General features: G+C 42.7%; 1 protein-coding gene across 1 annotated transcript; it reads left to right on the forward strand.

The window, feature by feature from the left end:
* The first annotated feature begins 6,787 nt into the window (after nt 1-6,787).
* On the forward strand, nt 6,788-12,596 carry SLC66A1L (solute carrier family 66 member 1 like). The gene is given in 9 exon segments (XM_027730404.1): nt 6,788-6,942; nt 6,944-7,045; nt 7,047-7,094; nt 8,296-8,381; nt 8,384-8,424; nt 8,723-8,813; nt 10,479-10,594; nt 11,413-11,512; nt 12,334-12,596. Coding segments are annotated over 9 exon segments (1,002 nt in total).
* The last annotated feature ends 6,080 nt before the right edge of the window (nt 12,597-18,676 follow it).

Here is an 18,676-nt window from a genome sequence, read left to right on the forward strand (position 1 = left end):
AACATATTGCAGAGAAACCACTTTTCTCTCATAACCTCAAAATTCAAACCAGTAGTCTCTGCAACACAAGACAAGATCTGATCCTTTGTGTCCAAAATGGAGTTCCCCAGTTCTTCCCCAGCAGGTCTGAATTTATCAAATTGTGGGGTCTTCACACTGCATTAAACCCAAGTAATAGAAAATTCAGTGTTCACCTTTCAAGTCCAACTCAGCAGGAAGCCGAATCAATTTTGCTGCCAATTACATTAGGGACAAATAGGAGAAAATAGAAAAAAAAAATCAGATAAATGCATTCTGAGATAAATGGTATTTCAGGGAAGTTTAATCTCAGCTTTGAAAGGTGCAAACTCCTCGTGTACATCTACATGGGGAGCTCTGCACAACACCTGGAAGGCTCCACACCAAGAAAGTCACGCCCTCATCTAACTGGATCAGGGTTTTCTTTTTTTCCCCTCAGCAGGACTCATGGGAAAAGAAAAGAATTTAGGCTGGGGCCTGAAAATCCCATATCCAGTCTAGCTGACCTTAACCATACAGGTAATTTTCTCCTAATCATAAGTTAGATTGACCCTTTAGTCTCCCTTGTCAGGCTGTAAATAGATGTTCCTCTCTCTCCTCAGAGGTACCAGAATTAAAAAAAGACAACATGGAAAAGAGACTGAAAGCCACAGGAACTAGAGGGAGATACCATGAACTTGAGAAATGTTTTTAGGAGGCACTTGATCTTCATTCAATGCATTCTTTAACTTTAACCATATGAGGAACAGTCTCATCTTTTAATTATTTTTTTTTTAATTATTCATTGCACCATTTCACAGAGCCAGACTGAGGTTGGAAGGCATCTCCAGTGACCACCAAGCCCAGTCCTCTGCTCAAAGCAGGATGAGCCAGAACAGGTTGGGCAGGGCCACCTCCAGTTGGACTCTGAATCATCTTCATGGCTCTTCACTGGATTTGCTTCCTGTTCCTGTCTTTTTTTGTACTGAGGAGTTGTTTGTCTCTTAGAAGAGAACTGCATTTGTCACATCTCATTAGCAGAAAAACCTTCCTGAATGTCTTCAGATCTTTCTGATGACTACAATTAGCATTGTTTCACCTTAAAAATCAAATTATAAAATTATAAATTCAATTTTCCAGCCTAAAAGTACCTTCACCCACCCTATTTATGCTCCCAGAAAAGGGTTAATGTTAATGTCACACACATACACCCACCAAGGAGTTTTATATTTTAGTAGCAAGGCAACGTAGAAATTCACTTAATGACAAATCCTTGGACTAATGCATTATTCATTTTGTTATGTGACAGCAGAACAAAATTGTAGCCATAAATATATAATGTTATACACCACTTCTTAATGTAGTTTACATTTATGGAATAATTGGCTGTCTTTCACATTATTCTCTCTTTAGTCACTTCTTTTTTAAGGGGATGTCATAAAATGCAGCCTGTGACATCAAAGATGTGTTTATTCAGGAACAGAGACAGCACCAGGCCTGGATAAAGCTTGGAATTTCAACCTCTATTTCTGGAAAAGTTTTCTAGTCTCTGGCAGTGATTTTCCCTATACAAATTGCTGTTTTCCTCCTTTTTCCTTACGATTAATGTCAAGCATTTTTAAATAAACCCAGGAAGCAAAGGAGACGAGGTCAGAGCCAGGACCTGTGACAGGGCTACAGCACAGATCCAAAGCCCAGCCAGGAAACAGGGGTGGCTGCAGGAGCTAAGCTGCTGATGGCATCAGTCTGAGGTCAATCCAGGACTGTGGAAAACTCAGCTTGAGCTGAACTGGGGCTGCTGAGAAGGTCTGGGTGAGGCTGCTCAGGGCCAACAAGGTCCATCAGTGTCCTCAGCACAAAACCACTTTCCAGGTTCCATTTGTTTGCCTTCATGGATTATGAGGAGCATTTGGGGCTTAGTTTTTCCTCTGCAGTTGCTCACATGGTCGCTCCTGTCACTGCCCTCGTGTGCTTCAGGCACAGCCACTCCTGGGTTGGGTCTCTCATGGGTTGCACTGAGAGGGCTCTTCTTCAGGCTCTTCTTCAGGCAGTGGGAGGTGTAGGAATGATCCTCCGTGGTCCTGCAGAGTGAGGGGCTCCTTCCAGCCTGATTCCCTCTTCTCCTGCCCTGCACCAGCCACGAGGCCCAGTTCTGTCCCCCCAGGGGGGGACACTCCAGCTGTGGGCTCTGTGACCACCAGCACCACCCGAGCACCTCAGCCAGAGCCTTGGAGGGCGCGTAACCAAACCTCTTCCACCCATGAGCCTGCTGCTAAAAATGTTACAAATCCTCATGCTTTTTGCCCATCAACACCAGACGAGGCTCATGGATATAAACAGGGAATTTCACAGTGCCAGACAAACGCTGCTCAACTGCCAAAACCAACTCTGAATCATTGCTTGAGCAGCAATTAAACCAGAACAATGCAGATACACGGAGCCTTCCTTTAATCATCCTCCCAAAGCCCGTGTTAATTAGCCAGGCTGCAGCAACCACAGAAATGATGAGCCTGCGTGAGAATAAAAAGTAAAACTGTATTAAAAATGCAGTAAATTATACAACACTTTTTTCCCCCTATCAAAATACTTTAAAATATTCATGCCCAGCTTTCCAGCACCTGAAGGGGGCTTACAGGAAGGCTGGAGAGGGGCTTTCCAAAGGGCACAGAGTGACAGGACAAGGGGGAATGAGCTCAAGCTGAAAGAGGGCAGGGTTAGGTGGGATATTGGGAACAAACTCTTCCCTGTGAGGCCCTGGCACAGGTCGCCCAATAATAATTCTTAATTCATCCATTTTTAGCAAACAAAGAGATTAATGTTAATTGCTTCTAAATTATATCGTTCTCTTTCCTCACTTAGCATTCTACCTTCTGTTGGTTATTAACTCCTCATTTTCCATAACAATTAGTCCATATCTTTACTCTTTTTAGCATCTCTTCCCCTCCGCTGGTGTTTTCCCAACGCAAACACTAAGCCTTTGTTCACCTTCCTCCTCATCTCCTGGTTTTTGCAAAAGGTCCTTCCAGATGCCCAACTTCCCCAATATATATTTATTCCCCAGGCTTCGTTCGCTGAAGCCCATCAAGGTCAGCTCAGCGAAACTTAAAATTTGAGTTTTGAGGGTTTGCCCGAGCTCCCGACAGCATCTCACCGCGGCTCTTTCGCTGAAAAGCGGGCCGAGAAATAACTCAAGGCCTCGCGCGGCTTATGATTAATTAAAAGGGCTAATTAGAGGGTTTAATTAAAACCATTAACAAATTAGCAAAGCGACGCGGTTTCCAGCAGAAGGGGGTTTTGGAGCCTCACGGTACCCGCAGAGGGCGCCGCGGCCCCGCCGCTGGGGCGGCTCGTGGTGGCCGGGAAGGGGAGGGGAGGGGCGGCTATCCCGGTTATCCCAGTTATCCCGGTCCTCTCCTCTCTCCTCCCCGCCCGCAGGGTGTCCCTCCACAGCCCGGAGCAGCAGCCGCAGCCCCGCAGGTCGGTCCGGCCCCGCTCGGGTCCGTGGGTTCGCCCCGCGGGTCCCCCCGCGCCTGTGCCCGCTGCCATTCCCGGCGCTTGTTCCCGTGCCCGCTGCCATTCCCGGCGCTTGTTCCCGTGCCCGCTGCCATTCCCGGCGCTTGTTCCCCCTCCGGGAGCAGGGGAGCGGCCGCGCTGCCGCCGGGACCCCCCGTTCCCGCAGGGATGGGGATCCCGGGGAGGTGATGCCCGCTGGGCTCTCCCGGTGGACAAAGGGGCTTCTTTATATTTTACTGGTTTTATTTGCTTTGTTGTTTTTTAATAAGATCATAGATACATAGAATCATAGAATCCCAGAGTGGTTTGGGTCGGAAGGGATTTTAAAGCCCGTCTCGTTCCACCCCCGTCTCGTTCCCTAGCCCAGGTTAAGATAAACCGGAATTGTTCCGTGGGAACTGGGATGGGTTTCCAGGTGGAATTTGCCCGGCCGCCGTTCAGTCAGGAGCGCGTAAAAATGCTTTTAGAGGATAGTTCAAGCCAAAATCCAACGAGCAAGTTAATACTGGGATGTGTTTGCAGGACCCCGATTCACTCCGGAGCCCAGCTCCACCTTTGCTTTCCCCCAGGAGTAATTACTGGTGGATATTGTACAACTGAGCAGCTTTTGGGGGGTTGAGCTGTTATTAACAGCGATTTAGAGCCCCTGCAGATGTGCCAGACACACCTATGTGACATCCTCACACATCACGTGCAGCGTCTGTATTTGACATCCAGGAACACACAACAGCACTGGGATGTTAGAGCAGCTGGAGAGGCACAGGAGCTGGGGCAAGGCTCCCAAATTCCAAGGAAAACTTGCTTTTCCTCATCCGCACTGTGGAGCTGTCCTTAACGAAGTGGATTTCACTTCTAAACCGGTGTCTATTTCTGTTTACTTACTCCAGTGTAAGGTGTTAAAATGGGAAAATGTCTCCAAACAAGAGTCTCGAGTTACCCACTCCGTATTCCTAAATATCCAAATATTTACCAAACCAGTTTTATTTTTAGCAGGACAAGCACTAAACCTTTGCAGAAAGCGATGATGTCAAGGTTCCAAGTTAACTGTTCCGTGAAAATAACACCTTCACTGGGACTTTTCCAAATGGTAGTAACTACTATTTCTAACAGAGAATATGAAGGCAAAGAATTATTAGAGGAACATAAATCACCTTTTAATGTCATTTTATTATTTGGGGGTTTGAACTAAATGATCTTTATTGTCCCTTCCATCCCATACCAGTCTGTGATTCTGCGATTTTCTCATCACTGACAACAATACTGCAGGAAGAAAAGAAATGTCCTGGCAGTCTCTTCATCCTCTTTTCATGTGGAATTCCTGGGTTTGCTCTTCCTGGGACAGAATATTTTACCAGGGATTTAAGAAAAACAGTAATTATTGTAATATTAAAATTATAGTGCCAGGGACTGGCAACACAAATATTCTGCTGCTTGAATGTGAAGGAACAACAACCCAAGAGCATCCGTGGGCCTGAAATGTGTGAAGTGGGTTGTGGGGGCAGGAGGCCAAAGCTCAGCTGGGAAGTGGAAGTGGCTGATTCCCACCACTTTTTAATCTGTTTGGTTTTCCAGAATAGCTGCAGGGTTTGGAGCAGAAGAGGAGCTGCAGTGCCTCGTTTGGACTCGCTGCCACCCAGTCCTGGATCTCACAACAGAACTTTTGCATGTGTGAGTCCAACTTTAGTCATGATGTTCAGTCGTGGCTTTAAAAACCACCTGAAACCTCAGTGTTTAGACACGGTTTTAAATACCATATTCCATTTTTTGGAGGTTTTCCCCATTTTAGTGAGTCTGCTCAGCTGCAGAAATGGCATAAAAAAACCTTAAAACATTACTTGCAACATTTTTTTTTAACTTTAAAAGTTATTTTCAAAGGTGGCTACAAAGTCTAATAACTTCAGCAGCATAAATAAATGCTGAATAAACTGAGTATGTCTTGCAGGCTCAGGTGACTTCTCAGAGTGTGAATATATGTTGTGTTTGTATTGTTTAATTATTTTAGGTCCAGTGATGACAGTTCTCTGGAGAGGCAGCCAGTTCCTGCAGAAAACTTGTTCCAGCCTTTAAAAAACACAAAAACCTGGAGTCTCATGAAAAGAAAAAGTTTCTCACTGACTAGCGAAGTAAGTCCTAACTTTGCAGAGGATGATGCTCTATGAAAACGAGCCTGGAAACTTTATCAAGACTTAAGAGTGGTTTGATGCATAATTGTGGTTCCAGCTTGGTTCTGCATCTGGCTTTAAACACTAAACAGCTGAACCTGCTGCTCTAGTACTTGGTTTTTTGGGTTGTTTATTTAAGCAGTGCATTTGCTCTGTAATTTTTCCCCTTAGGCTCCTCTGGATGAGGAATTATTAACCTTGAGGGGACTTAAATTATCATGAGAGCGAGTAGGATATCAGCTGGGTTTTGTCAGCAGGAAGTTTCGAGGTGTAGTACTTGAAAATTCTGCTTTTTTGTTAAAATTTTCTTCAGTTCTGTAGTGCTCAGCCTTCTAAGTAAACATTTCTCATTAATATTTCAGCAGGAACGAAAAAATATGCAGAATTATTATAATTCACTACACAAAAAGATTTTTAAAGGTCAAAGCCAACCTTCCCTTGCTTCAAAATTTCAGCTGTGTGGGACTGTTCTTTTCCATGCTGGGGGTTTTGGGGGCAGGATCACCCTACATTTGCCTTCTGCAAGCTTTTTATGCTTTCCATCTCTCCCCTGGAGTATTAAATAACAGACTGTTTGTGTTGAATCACTGGTAGGTGTGATGGGCTGAGTGGATTATAGTAGATTTTAGAGCTCACCTGGAACCTGAGTCATAAATTACTTTGTTTTCATAACATTACCTTGATACTAGTTGCATGGAAAGCAACAAAATATATAAATATTTCATGTAAATATATTTTGTAAGAGCGAGTAGAGTGTTCAGAATCTGGGCCAGTACCTTGAAAGAAAATATTGTGGCTTTATTTGCATCACATTTAAAGTGAAAATCAGAGTTTTGGTCTTAAATTCAAACAAATTCCTTGGTTTCGCTTATCCTGGAGCAGATTTGTGGCCAGTCTCATCCAACACAACCTCAGACTGAAATGCTGCAGTGATGCAGAATTGGAGTGTTGCTTGTTTATCAAGAGCTAATGAATGTGAGGGACCACGAAGTATTTTTCCTTCTTGGAAGTCCAGTTTCTGCCTGTAATCAGCAAATACGAGCGAGCATCGTGTGGGTAATGCCTCCTTCACCCTGGCTGTGTTCATGCCTTGGAATTTGGCAGGTCTGTTGGGGATGGGAGCTCCCTGGGAGCTCCTGGATGCAGAGGCCTTTCCGCAGAGGATATTCCGCGCCCGTAACCGGATTTGGGGATTTGCGCGGGATGGGAATGGAGGCAGAAATCAGCTCCTGGAACTGAATCCCTGTCCAGGAGCTGTGGCTGCCCAGCTGCACACACGGGCTCGGAGTGTCCCCAGCCGAGGACAGGAGGTTGTGCCTCGATGGAACCCCCTGGATTTGGCACCTGCTGCAGGAGCGTGTGGAGAGCCCGGGGAGTTCTGGAGCTCCTTCCCACTGTCTGCTTCCTCTTGGCTGCTCTGCCGTGAGTTCGCAGTCTTAAGCACTTCTCAAACATGAGTAATCTCGCCTGGAGCCTTTTGCAAAAGCTGCCTTTTTTTATTTTTTTGTTATTTTATCTTGGATGCGTTTCTCTGTCTGCATAATACAGATATAATATGCCAGAGAAGCATCTTGTTCGTGTTTGCAAAAATATTTGGTGGTTGACAAATGAGCTTGATGTACTGTGCTGTTGTACTGACTTGACACTAATCTCTGCCACTTAGAGCAAATGAGAATAAATCACCTCTTCCCTCTTATCTTCTGCACCCTGAGTTGTGTATGCACTTGCAGCAGAAGCTGCTCAAGGTTTTATTTCAATCCCATGCCCCGTCACCAATCCTGTCGTGCTGGCTCCTGCCATTTGAATTTGGATTGGGAAAAGGTCAGAAGCAGCACCTGAGCTGGCACTTCCATAGTGCTGAATCACTTGCTGTTTGGTCACTGGCTTCAGGTTTCACATTTGTAGGTAGGAGATGACAAAGCAAAAGGAGGAATGATCCCAGCAGGTAAAAATGCCTGAGGAAAAATAGGACTCCAAACCTGTGCCCATAAGGGGGATATAATTTACTGCACTGGTAAAAAGGGCTGTGGAAATGAGTGCAGTAAAACCACGCTTGGTGAGTTGTTGAGCTTCAGAAATGGGAGTTGAAATATTAATTGGAAAGGGGTGTTCCATTAAAACTGACATGTTAGTGAGCATGGAATTCATCCAGGCTTGTGTGATGGACTCAGGTTTGGGATTGCTCCCTCCTCCTCCTCGTGGAGCTGAGTCCCAGCTCTCCAGCTCAGAGCCTCGAGTGTAGTTGTCAACTCTGTTCATTCTAAGCCCTTCTGTGTGAAATAATAGAGTTTTTTTCTCCTTCCAGTCTTTGAAAGGCAGCAGGGGGGTGTAGTTCTAGTGTAGTTCTGGTGGCCAGAAGGTGCTGTTTCAGTGCAGGCCACCAGAAAGGAGCATATGCAAGTGTTGGGCTTGTGATTTGTGGCCTCTGTGTAGGGGTAGGACATGAGGAGCTGCAGTGACTCCGAGTTCCTCTCCAGGAGGGAGGTGGAGCATTGCTGTGATGGTTCTCCTGTGGCTGCAGTTTGATTCTTTCTTTTTTCGTGTTTTGGAAGATGAAGTTCAGACTTATTCAACCTTTTTTTTCCTTACAGTGTTTTACAATTTCTTCTGGAATTTGTTCCAGCCAAATTCACGTTTCCTGCCAGAATTGAAGAGTGGATCAAGCACCGTCCTGGGGCTTCCTGCTGGGCTGGGCTGCTGGAGATCTCACAGCTTCATAGGCTGCTATTCAACAAATCAGCTGCCAATCCAGGTAATCTGCCAATATTCCTGCTTTTCCATTTATCCTTTTCAAACTGCCTCTTTAAACTCTGGGGCAACTTAACATTGCACAGCCAAATACTGGGAGAGAAAATAGTTCTGTATTCTGCTCACTGATGTGCCATCCATAAAACAAGTCATAATTTCCCAGATATTTACATTGATACTGTTTGTCTGGCAGTGATTTGGTGTTTGTCATTCCCATTATGATTATGAAGCAACATTTCCGTGCAGTTAAGGTGTTTCAGACTATTTGTCTACTAAACAAGCAAATGTATGTTCTCTTTCAGATTGTCACTGCTGTTTTTTATGTTAACATGGATCTAATTATGATTTCACAATTTTTCTGCTATAAGCTCAAGAATCAGAAGGTGACAAAATGTAAGTTTTTTCAGTGGTTGAAATGTTCTCCAGGATGCAGCACAGTCTTTACTGACATATTTTCCTACAGCATTAAAAGACATTTTTTTCCAGAGGGATAAAAAAATGGAGTGTACAAATTCTGGTTGGAGTTGTCAGACCTGTTGCTTCCAGTTTTCCCTTTCTTCTCCCCTTCCTTTTCTTTTCTGACCCACATATACCTTTAAATATTTTCCATGTAGTACTTTCACTTTATAAAGACATAAAAAATGCAATAGATTTGTGGAATCTGGCTCCATATTTTAACTTATTCTCTGTTTTTTGTGGAAGTCTGCAGAAGTTGAAAGCAAGCCTCATTTCTTTGTGGGGTTCAGCTGGTTTCCTCCACGTTGATTGAAACCTGACTTTATTTGCTTATGGCATCAAATATCTTGACATCTTCATGTGTCCTGTTTCAATCTCTACATTTAACAAAACATATTCAAGGGGAATGAAATCACTTGAGTTGGGCTTCAGAAAACCTGGCAGTGGTTGGAGTGCTCAGCCTGCCCACGAACTACTGTTTTGACTGAAAGGGAAGACAGAAAGCTCAGTTCATATTGTATCAAATCAAAACCATTAACTCCTCAATCTGAAAAAGGAAAAAAAAAAAAAGAAAGAAAGAAAATCGGTGGTACAGCAGAGGTAACAAAAAAGCTGAAGCAAAACAGATGCCTCCCAGCAGCCTAAACAGGGATAAAGCAGATTCCTTCAATATGGAACTGATAATGAACCTGGAGATGGGTCAGTGCTGAGGGGTTTCCTTCCTGCTGCCTCCTCTGGAGAACAAACCCAGGCTTTGGTGCGTTTTAGCTGTCAGCTCAGGGGGTTGCAGAGCTGGAGAGGGAGGAATTAGGCCTTAAAAAGAGGCTTTTCAGTGCCCACTTCTGGAGCAGTCGGACACAAGTGGGTCAGTGTTGCATCTCCAAGTGCAGCCCGTGGAACTGGGTCGGTGTTATTTAGACTCCAGGTCTTTAGGCCAGGCTTAGTGAGGCCACACAGCAGTTTGTGTTGCTGGTGGCTGGGACTTGCACATACAGAGGGTCCCATGGCTCCAGATTTCTGTAGGATTTCCCACCAGTTTCAAGTTGTCTTGGAAATGTCCATTGTGTGTGGAGTCTGTCTTTGACTTTGTGAGTCTCAGTAAGGGTTGATACCAACAAACCATGGACACAGAGACTGGTCCAGCACAGCCCTTGGGTTACATAAATCCCAATGATAGAAATATAAATAAACTTACATGATCATAAGTAATGATATTTTAGTAATTTCCATTTCAAATATCCTTGCTTTTGCAGTTTTTAATCAAGACATATTGAAAGAAACTTCTGCTCAGCAGTTTTCTGTGTATCAGCTGTTATTTAATGATAAATTTTTAAGGGATAATGTAGGAGATAAGGTGAGCATGGACATTTTCTCTCTGTTCCCTCACTACCACTCAGTTGTTGCACGAAGCACAACTGTGACAGTGAGCAGGGGTGGGCACAGAGCCCAGAAAAAAAAAGAGGTGGGACCGACATTGCTGCCAAGAAAAAGAGACGTGAAATTCTACCTTTACATTTACATATTTGTACTGCAAACAGAAAGTGACCTCAAATCAACAGCAGATGTTATTTTTCCAGCTAATTTGTTTGTGTGTCATTCCAGGCAGCCACAACCTGAGGAATTTCTGCATCTCCATTTGTGGAGCTCTGGGTGTCACTGCCCTCTGTCAGCTGGGGCTGAGGAACCAGGAGCAGAGCACAGCAATCCCAAGGAATAATGTAAGTTCTTACCTGTTCCTATTCCAAAAAATTCCCACCCAAAAGTGTCTTGGAAAGTCTGTGCCCTTCAAAGAAATCTGGACTTTTTTAACAGTGATTTAGAAATCATGTATGTGGATGTTTTACCCATAAATCCCAAAATAAAGAAGTTATAAAATCGCTTCTTTGAGCGGCTTCCTGGGCTTGTTCAGTCCTTTGGGTCATCTCTGGGATAATGTGTATAAATGTTGTATTTCTGCCGGTGTGAAGTGCTGTAAACATCCACGTGGAGCCCACACAGTGCCCCCAAAAATCAATAAAAGCGGAAAATCCCCATTGTACCTGCTGCTGTCATTCCAGCAGGAAAGTTCACAGGCTATTCCAGCAGTTTGATGGCCTTCCTACTAATGCCAGGGAAATAATTGTGATCCAGCAGCATTGCCCAGCAGGGAAGCAGCTTGTTTTCAAAACACAGCCGGAGTGAGAGAACTCTTAAGCTGTGAAAAATGAGTATTTTGCTTTCTCCAGACAGGATGATGCTTTTTTTATATTTATTTTCGTAGTGGCTCGAGCTCCAGTTGTTAGTTTTGGTTTGAATTATTGTGCCTGGGGTTTTTTTTTAGGATGGATTGATATTAGTGTGATACCCCAAAGCCTGGCATTGGGTTTGATGTGCTTTGTTGTGAGATAAAGACGAAACCCTTTCCAGCCCTCGCTTGAAGAGCAGCACTGAAGGGCTTTGAGAGGACTTCTGCGCAGAGAATCAGCCCCTGGACTCTCAGTTTAATCCTCTGAAAGGCCCCAGACCATTCTTGCCAAAACACACTTTTCTTTTGCAGAACTCCCTTGGTGTGGTTGAACTGTCAGGCCTCGTTTGTGGCTCCAAATCCTGTGGGTTTTACCTGGGCAGCAGATTCCCTCAGCTCTACAAAAACCTGAGTGGATTTGGGGCTACAGGGTTTTTTTTCCTGTTCAGCAAATTTTAGGGAAATGATGGTCTTTGATTGCTGGAAGAGGATTGATTGGCAGAGGAAGAAGAAGTGGAGTATTTACAGCTGCATTTATCAGATAGAAGCAGGAACATGCTTTGTATGATTGTTGTCATGAGCAAATAACATCTCCCCTTTTCTTTCTCCAAACTATTCCCCCTTAAGTCACCAACCATGGGAATAAAAGTTAGGAATAGAGGACAGTTAGTTTAGAATTTTAGCCCCTTTTCACAAAGGTGCCATTACTGACTTCTATTTTTTCACTCTCGGTATATTTTAAAAACCCAACAAACACTTCAAAAGACCAGAAGGTTTTTCATTGCCAATTGTATACAGATTATGGAAATGGTTAATTAATTGCTGAGTTTTCTCATATTCCCTCTCTACCTTTTCCTTCACTAGAATGCCACAATATTTTCAAACAGCTCTACTAAAAAGACTGACTTCTTAACAGATTCCCTGAGAACTAGTTAGCATTTGGAAGCAGATTATCCTTGCTGTTTGCACTTCCATAAAAATGGCATTAAATGGTATTAACCAGAGTTCTAAGAACTGTAACAATCCCTGTATTTTCAGTGATTTGTGCTAAAACTACTGAACTGAGAAAATTCAGAGCCCAGGAAGAGATGGAGAAGAAAGTCTTTGGATGTGTTATATCACAAAATGCCAAAATTACCTACAACTGGTTACTGTGATACAAAGAAATGTTAAAATATGTATTTATAAAATATCTGTTTAAACAACATGTGTACAAAATTTGTGTTTAGTTCTGAAGAAGGGCCACAGAAGGCACCTTTTACCTGCTCTTTGCCTTGGCCATGATGGGAAACTGAACCTATGGGCTGAGCCTTGTCTTAAAGATGCCAAAAACCAAATCCTCCAGGGGCCTCTACTTTGTTCACCACCTTCCTTGGCTCATTGGCAGCTTTGGAGTCTTGTTTCTTGATGTTTTTGTGTCCTTTTCCTGTTACAACAGAGATTCTCAGGATTGGCTTGTTCATAAGTGGATCAGAAATGAAATGGATTTTTTTTGAAATCACATTTTTTTTTTCTGACCTGATCATAAAATCTTCTTTCTGAACAATGATTTGTATGATTTTTATAATGATAATTCTTGCTGAGAATAGCAAGTTTATCTAAAATACCTACATTACAGCTGCATTGCACAGGGTAATTTGTGTCTTGGAGACAATAGGTAGATACTGCAAGTTGGGGGGGTCCATATTGTGCTGGTTTTCTTAGGTTTGCTGTCTGCTAAATGCATAGAAACCCCCCCAAAAAACCCCAAACCTATCAAAACAACCCGTTTTTAAGTGCAAATACAGAATCACAGCTTTGAGAGTTTGGGGAAATTGTAGTTGCTGTGGTGAGACTGCGTTCATGTCAGAGACAAACAAAGAGGGTTTGGCAAATTTGGGTTCAGAAAATAGAATTTAACAAAGCAGTGCTGCAGCAGCCCTTAATTTTGCGTAATTTGGGGCAAAATTTGGGCCTCTGAAAACCAGCTCTGCTCTCTGAGTCATGAAGGGCCAACCAGCTACACGGTTCTCCAGGTCCATGTGCCCATGTCTTGAAAATCCTGGGCAAACATAACCCCCTATAACTGATATATATTTATAATTGATGTATTCATACCTGATTCCCACAGTACATTAGTTATTGTTAGCCCTGTTGTGCTCAAGAAAGGACAAGCAAAATCTTCAGTGTGACATTGTGCCTTTGCTTTAAAAGCCTTTGCACAGGGATGGTCTCACTGGGCATTATTGGTTCATAGTCACCTGTGTTGTTGCCATTGCTTGGATTTCCACTTAAAAGAGCTTAAAGAGGAGATATTTTGATTTTTCCTCAGGTAAGAACTGTAGGTTTGTGTGTGAAAACCTCTTGGTGCTTCGCTCCCTGCACTCAAACCAGGCTGAAGTGATTCCAGCAGTGCTGCAGCACACTGAGTTAATCCATTCCAGATTAAAGGGGAGTTCTTTCCCAGATTTACCTGGAGCTGCTCCAGAAGTTATGATTCCCAGGCATCAGTCTTGTCTTTCTGATTAAAGGAATTTCCTAAGCCACTGAAGCTGGATGAGTGACTGGAGAGCCAGAGCTGGCCTTGGGATGCTCCATGGCATTCCAGCCTCATTCCAAGTCCAGGGCTCTGTGCATTGTTTAAAACATTCTGCACAAATACCCCACCACACTGGGGAGCCTGAACTGGGGTTCCTGCCCTGTTCTGAAACAAAGTGTGGTTTTATTTTGTATGGGACAGTCCAGTTTCCTCTGCGAGCAGACTGTGGGGATTCAGGAGTTCATTCCACAAACAAAGTAGTGACTTTCTTCTGCCCCAGCCCCCAGCTGGAAACATAAACCTGTATTTATTTACCCAAAAACCTCCTAGAACTCGATCTTGATGACCCTCACAGTACATTCTGTACGTATTTGCAGCTGCCTTTCTGTGGTGTGCTCTGAAAATCAACTTTATATTGGCCCCAAGGCTCCCCCCTCTCCATTCCTTGCCCTGGGATTGCAGTGCCAGCCTGCACATGACATTAATTCCTGGGTTCTCTCTTGATTGGGGTCTGAATCCAATCTTGCTAATAGTCCTCCAGTTCAAATTATATGGAAAACAGATGCTCCCAAATCAGGGTGAGGAGCTTGCAGGAATCTAGTGGAGCACATAGTGTTAGTTGGGAATGGATGAAGGATTTGTAATCAAGAGAAAACAAAAGCAGACCTCCTGCTTCGAGAAGCCCTGAAGGTAAGGAAGGCAGTGCTTTTAGAAGGAGCTTCATTACTGTCTCTTGCCAAGCAAGAAAATGAAAATCCGACATTTATACATCACTTTAGTCCAGAAACCAAAGAATGGGGTCACCTGGGCTTTGGAAAACAGAGGAATTAACCCAAAAAAGTCCTAATTTCTAAGAGAGAAACATTTCATAATTGGTATTTGTGTACCAGTCTCTGTTTTGAGGAGTAGTCGCAGAAACTGCCTAATTCTAGTGGACTTTATTCCTGATTGTGTCCAGAGTTTCATTAGGTGGAAAATAAACTCTCATTTCTCAAGGTCCAGGGCAGGATTAGGAGTTCACTCACTCTGTGTCTGCTGCTGTTCCTTGGCTTCCAGCTGCCAGGGCTGGCAGTGACTAATTCTAGGAACAAATGGGCTCCTGCTCCCAGCTGGAACAGCAGCTCCAGAGCAGGATTCCCCTGGAGTCTGGGTTTGACAGGGTGACATTCTCATCCCATCCTTTGGTGGCTGCAGTTATTTGATTGCACAATAAGCCAGTGATTTCCATAAATAATGCAAGTGCCCAATTGTTTGTAAAGTAGGAGCTGTCCTCCTTTTCATTCTAAGAGGAGTTTCATGGCATTACACACTGGAATTATAAATTAGACGCATTTTCTTTTCCAGTAAATGTTTCCTTCCCCTTTGCAGCAGGAGGTGGTTGAAGTTTCTCAAGATCCTGAGGAGCTCAGGGTTTAAAAGGGTCTTGTCAGAGATGCTTAATCCAGGTTTGGATCCTATTAGAGCTTTATTTTCTGTGCATGGTTATTTAATGTTCCCCTTGCACACAAGGATGCAATACTACGCATTTTAAAATATTAAATCAGTCAGGGAGCAGTTCTGCCCTTGGTTTTGTAGCAACCATCACTGAAGTTTTCTAAAAGACTGAATCTAATGCAAGTTTTTCTGGAAAACTTCCTCTTTTCCTCTCCATCTCCTGCCCTGTGTCCTTCCTCCCCTGCTCCCTCCAAACCCAAACAACTCTGCTTTGTGTTTAGACAGACAAAGCCCTTCACCAAGATTTTTTTTTGGCTTGTTTTCTTTCCTTTGCCATCAGCCATTGTCAGGGCTGTGTTCAGCTCCTCCTCGTGGGCTCCTTTCATTAAGCATAGTCAGGTTGCTACTCAATAGCCCAAGTTTATTCAGCAGGAGTCTGTACACAAAATTCTCCTGCACCTTTGGAATCCTTTATGTCCTTCCACAAAACACCACGCTTTGGAATTTAATTGTTGTGCTAAAAATGTAACAATTCAGCCAGGAGAGCTTCCCAGCCAAACACACAACTTCTCTGCGCTCCTGCAAACGCTTGGTTTTGTCCTAAGTTTTTAAAAACTCAGTTTTTGAAATCCATCTCGGTTCTCAAATTGTCCTTAAATAGCTTAATTTCGTGGAACAAATTGGATATGTAGCTCTGTGGCTGTCAGGAAGTTTACTGTGGAACTTTACTTTGGTTGTCTCCTCCACTTTGGGCTGCTCAGATCTTAAAGTTTCCCCCAGAAAGTCAGGCTTAAGCAACAAGTTAGTTCCTGTATTAAGTATTCTTGGCAGTTCAGCATTTTTTAAAAAATAGAAGCAGCTGAGGGCATTTGCTCCAAAAACATGTTCTAGAAATGCTCTTTTATAAGCTCCATATAACTTGTGTTTGTCATTTATTCACCATAAAAGCTTGGTGGCCAAGAGTGATGCCCAGTGCTACTCCACAGCCCTTTAAACCTAATTCCATGCAAATCCTCGTGTTGGAGACTCCCTGCTCGACCTCATCCATAACCTCTACCAGAAAACAAAGTGATTTGTTTCAAGTTCAAAACTCAAATATAAAAGTCCTCAGTTATCCAGCAAAACTTTCTGAAGAATTCTGATTTTTTTTTTAAATTTTATTTAAAGGCTGGCTGTGTTCCTGCTCAATAATTTTACTTGAGAGCTGGGACCATCAGGAAAAAGGACAAGTACATACTTGTTAATTCTTTTTAGATCAGCACTGTTTCCAAGGGTCTGGTTTACAATGGGAATAAATAATTATGTCTAATTGCACAATTCCTGTTGAAAACAGTGTTAAATGTTGAGTCATTTGTTGTCTGGGTGTCAGTGCCTGGAAATTTAACTGCCTAGATTTTTACAGGAGATGAGAGTTGTGTTTTCTGCTCAGGCTCTGCTGATCTATTGCCAAGAAGAGTTTTTTTAATAACTTTTTAATAACTTCTCCTCCTTACCAACCTCGACCCACCCCACTGCATTTGGGGCACCGATGCTGGAATGGTGCAGGGCAACATGTTTTATTCCACATTTTTCCTAGATTAACCTTTTTCCTATCCTTCTCCTCTTGAATTTCACACTTAGGACCCTTGCAAGCACAAGGCTGAGGTGGAAAGGATATTTTCCTGGATATTTGAGCCATATGCCCAAGGGGATCTGAAGCTTGGAGGTAGAATTTTTCTTTATTTTTCCCTTTTCTAGTGTTGTAGATAAAAAGAAGCACTGAAAACGAGCCTTGAGTAGGGTTTGGAAAAGGTTGTGTAGTAAATTCCACAGGTTGCAGTTGCTTGGGGACCAAATTTATTTCTTATTTTTTCGTTATTTATTTTGCCATTCGTTTCTCACGAAGAACACACCAATAAGATTTAACATTCACTTTGTTGTTTCCAAATAGATACAGATACGATTTTTATCCTGACTTGTCCCCTGCTTTTAGCTGCAGCAGGGAGTCCCAGCAATGGAAATATTTCTTTGGCATGGATACAGTGCATGGTGTGGGATGACTGTTTATTTTCAGATGAACACACACATCTCGTGGCACAGCTGGTTTAAAAACGATGGAGGGAATTGTCCCTGTGCCTTGAACCCAGCCCGGAGCTGCAGCTCAGTCCAGGTGTGTTGCATGGTAAGATTTGGCTTTGTTCTGTTCACACTCCCTGTTTGATACATCAGCAGACACCCTGTAATTAATTAACTCCACTGCAGAGGGTCTGTTATGGATCCTGGTGGGAGCCTCGTGTCCAGCTCTTACTAATATCACTCTGAATTATTATTGAACTCTTATTTTTAAGAGTTGAAGCATTTCTACACCAATTCCTGGCTGTTCCAAGGGTTATAATTACTGCATAATTATAATTATTATTATTATTATTATCTTCATTAGTCCATATAATGTTTTCTACATGTGTTGTCTTGGTGACTCCTGGGTTACATAAACACCACTAAGAAAAAAAACCCCTTGAATTGCAGATTTTTTTTTTGCAATACTGTGTTGTGTTGGAAGAAAACTTTAATAAATTACCTCAAAGAATAAACTTCTTGTTAATATTTCATTGAATATGCATATAATGTGTCTAATTCACTAAGTTAATGAATAATAGGCCTGGGTTTTAATAGCTCAGAATGAGCCTTTTATACATTTGTGGGCTGATCATGAAGCTCTTTCCTTTGAGTTCAGGTAAGTTAAAGGGATACAGTTTAATTTTAGCTTTTAAATAATAAAACTTAATAAATAATATTACTAAATAATGTATAAATAAATGGTAAATATAAATAAATGATAACATTATTTAAAAATAATAACCAAAACTAATGACTTCAATTGATTGTATTTCAATTCCTGCCAGAAGCACTAAAAATGAAGTGGTTTTCTCTGGGCAGGGTTTCTGAGGATCCACCTCAGAGAACTGTTCCTTTATTAGTTTCAGTCTGTACTTTCCCTGATTTCTGAAGTGAGTAAAGGGTATTAAAAATTAACCTTTCCAGCCCATGAATTAATCTGCAGTTTGTCTCCTCGCAGATTTATGTGCTGCACACAAGAGCTTAGCAATCCTTGCCTGGCTGGTGATTGAAACCATGACTTGTTCCTTCTTAATGCCCTTAGAATTTGTTCTTCCATCACTTCTTCAAAGATTATTTCCCCTTTTATTGCTGCTCTGTGTAATCCTATTTTGGGATGGCTTTTTATCCCCGTTTCATACTGGTTAGTGGAACAGCCAAATGTGGGGTGTAGAAAGTTGCTGTGCTTCGATTGCTTTTAATGGCAAATAATTTAAATTTTTAACTGTGAAGCAGTGATAGTTATTTATTGATAGGCCATAGGTAAATCCATGGGTTAAGTAAACGCTTATACTTGGAAAAATGTTATTTCCATGCCCAAATATTCCAGGTTAGAGGCTGAAGGGCAGATCCTGATCACCTCTTCCTTAATCTCAGGGAAACACAGCGTGCACAGCCATCCCAGCTACTTTGATGGAAAGCAAAGTGTTTTAATCTTCTTGATTTATTTTACTAATTCTTCCCTGGTGCTGCTTGTAATCCCAGATTAACGGCATTGTGTGCTAATTTTATTTTTATAACTATCATGGA

This window comes from Pipra filicauda, unplaced genomic scaffold (assembly GCF_003945595.2).
Source record: "Pipra filicauda isolate LSUMZ 115617 unplaced genomic scaffold, ASM394559v2 scaffold78_size3787270_pilon, whole genome shotgun sequence".
NCBI lineage: Eukaryota > Metazoa > Chordata > Aves > Passeriformes > Pipridae > Pipra > Pipra filicauda.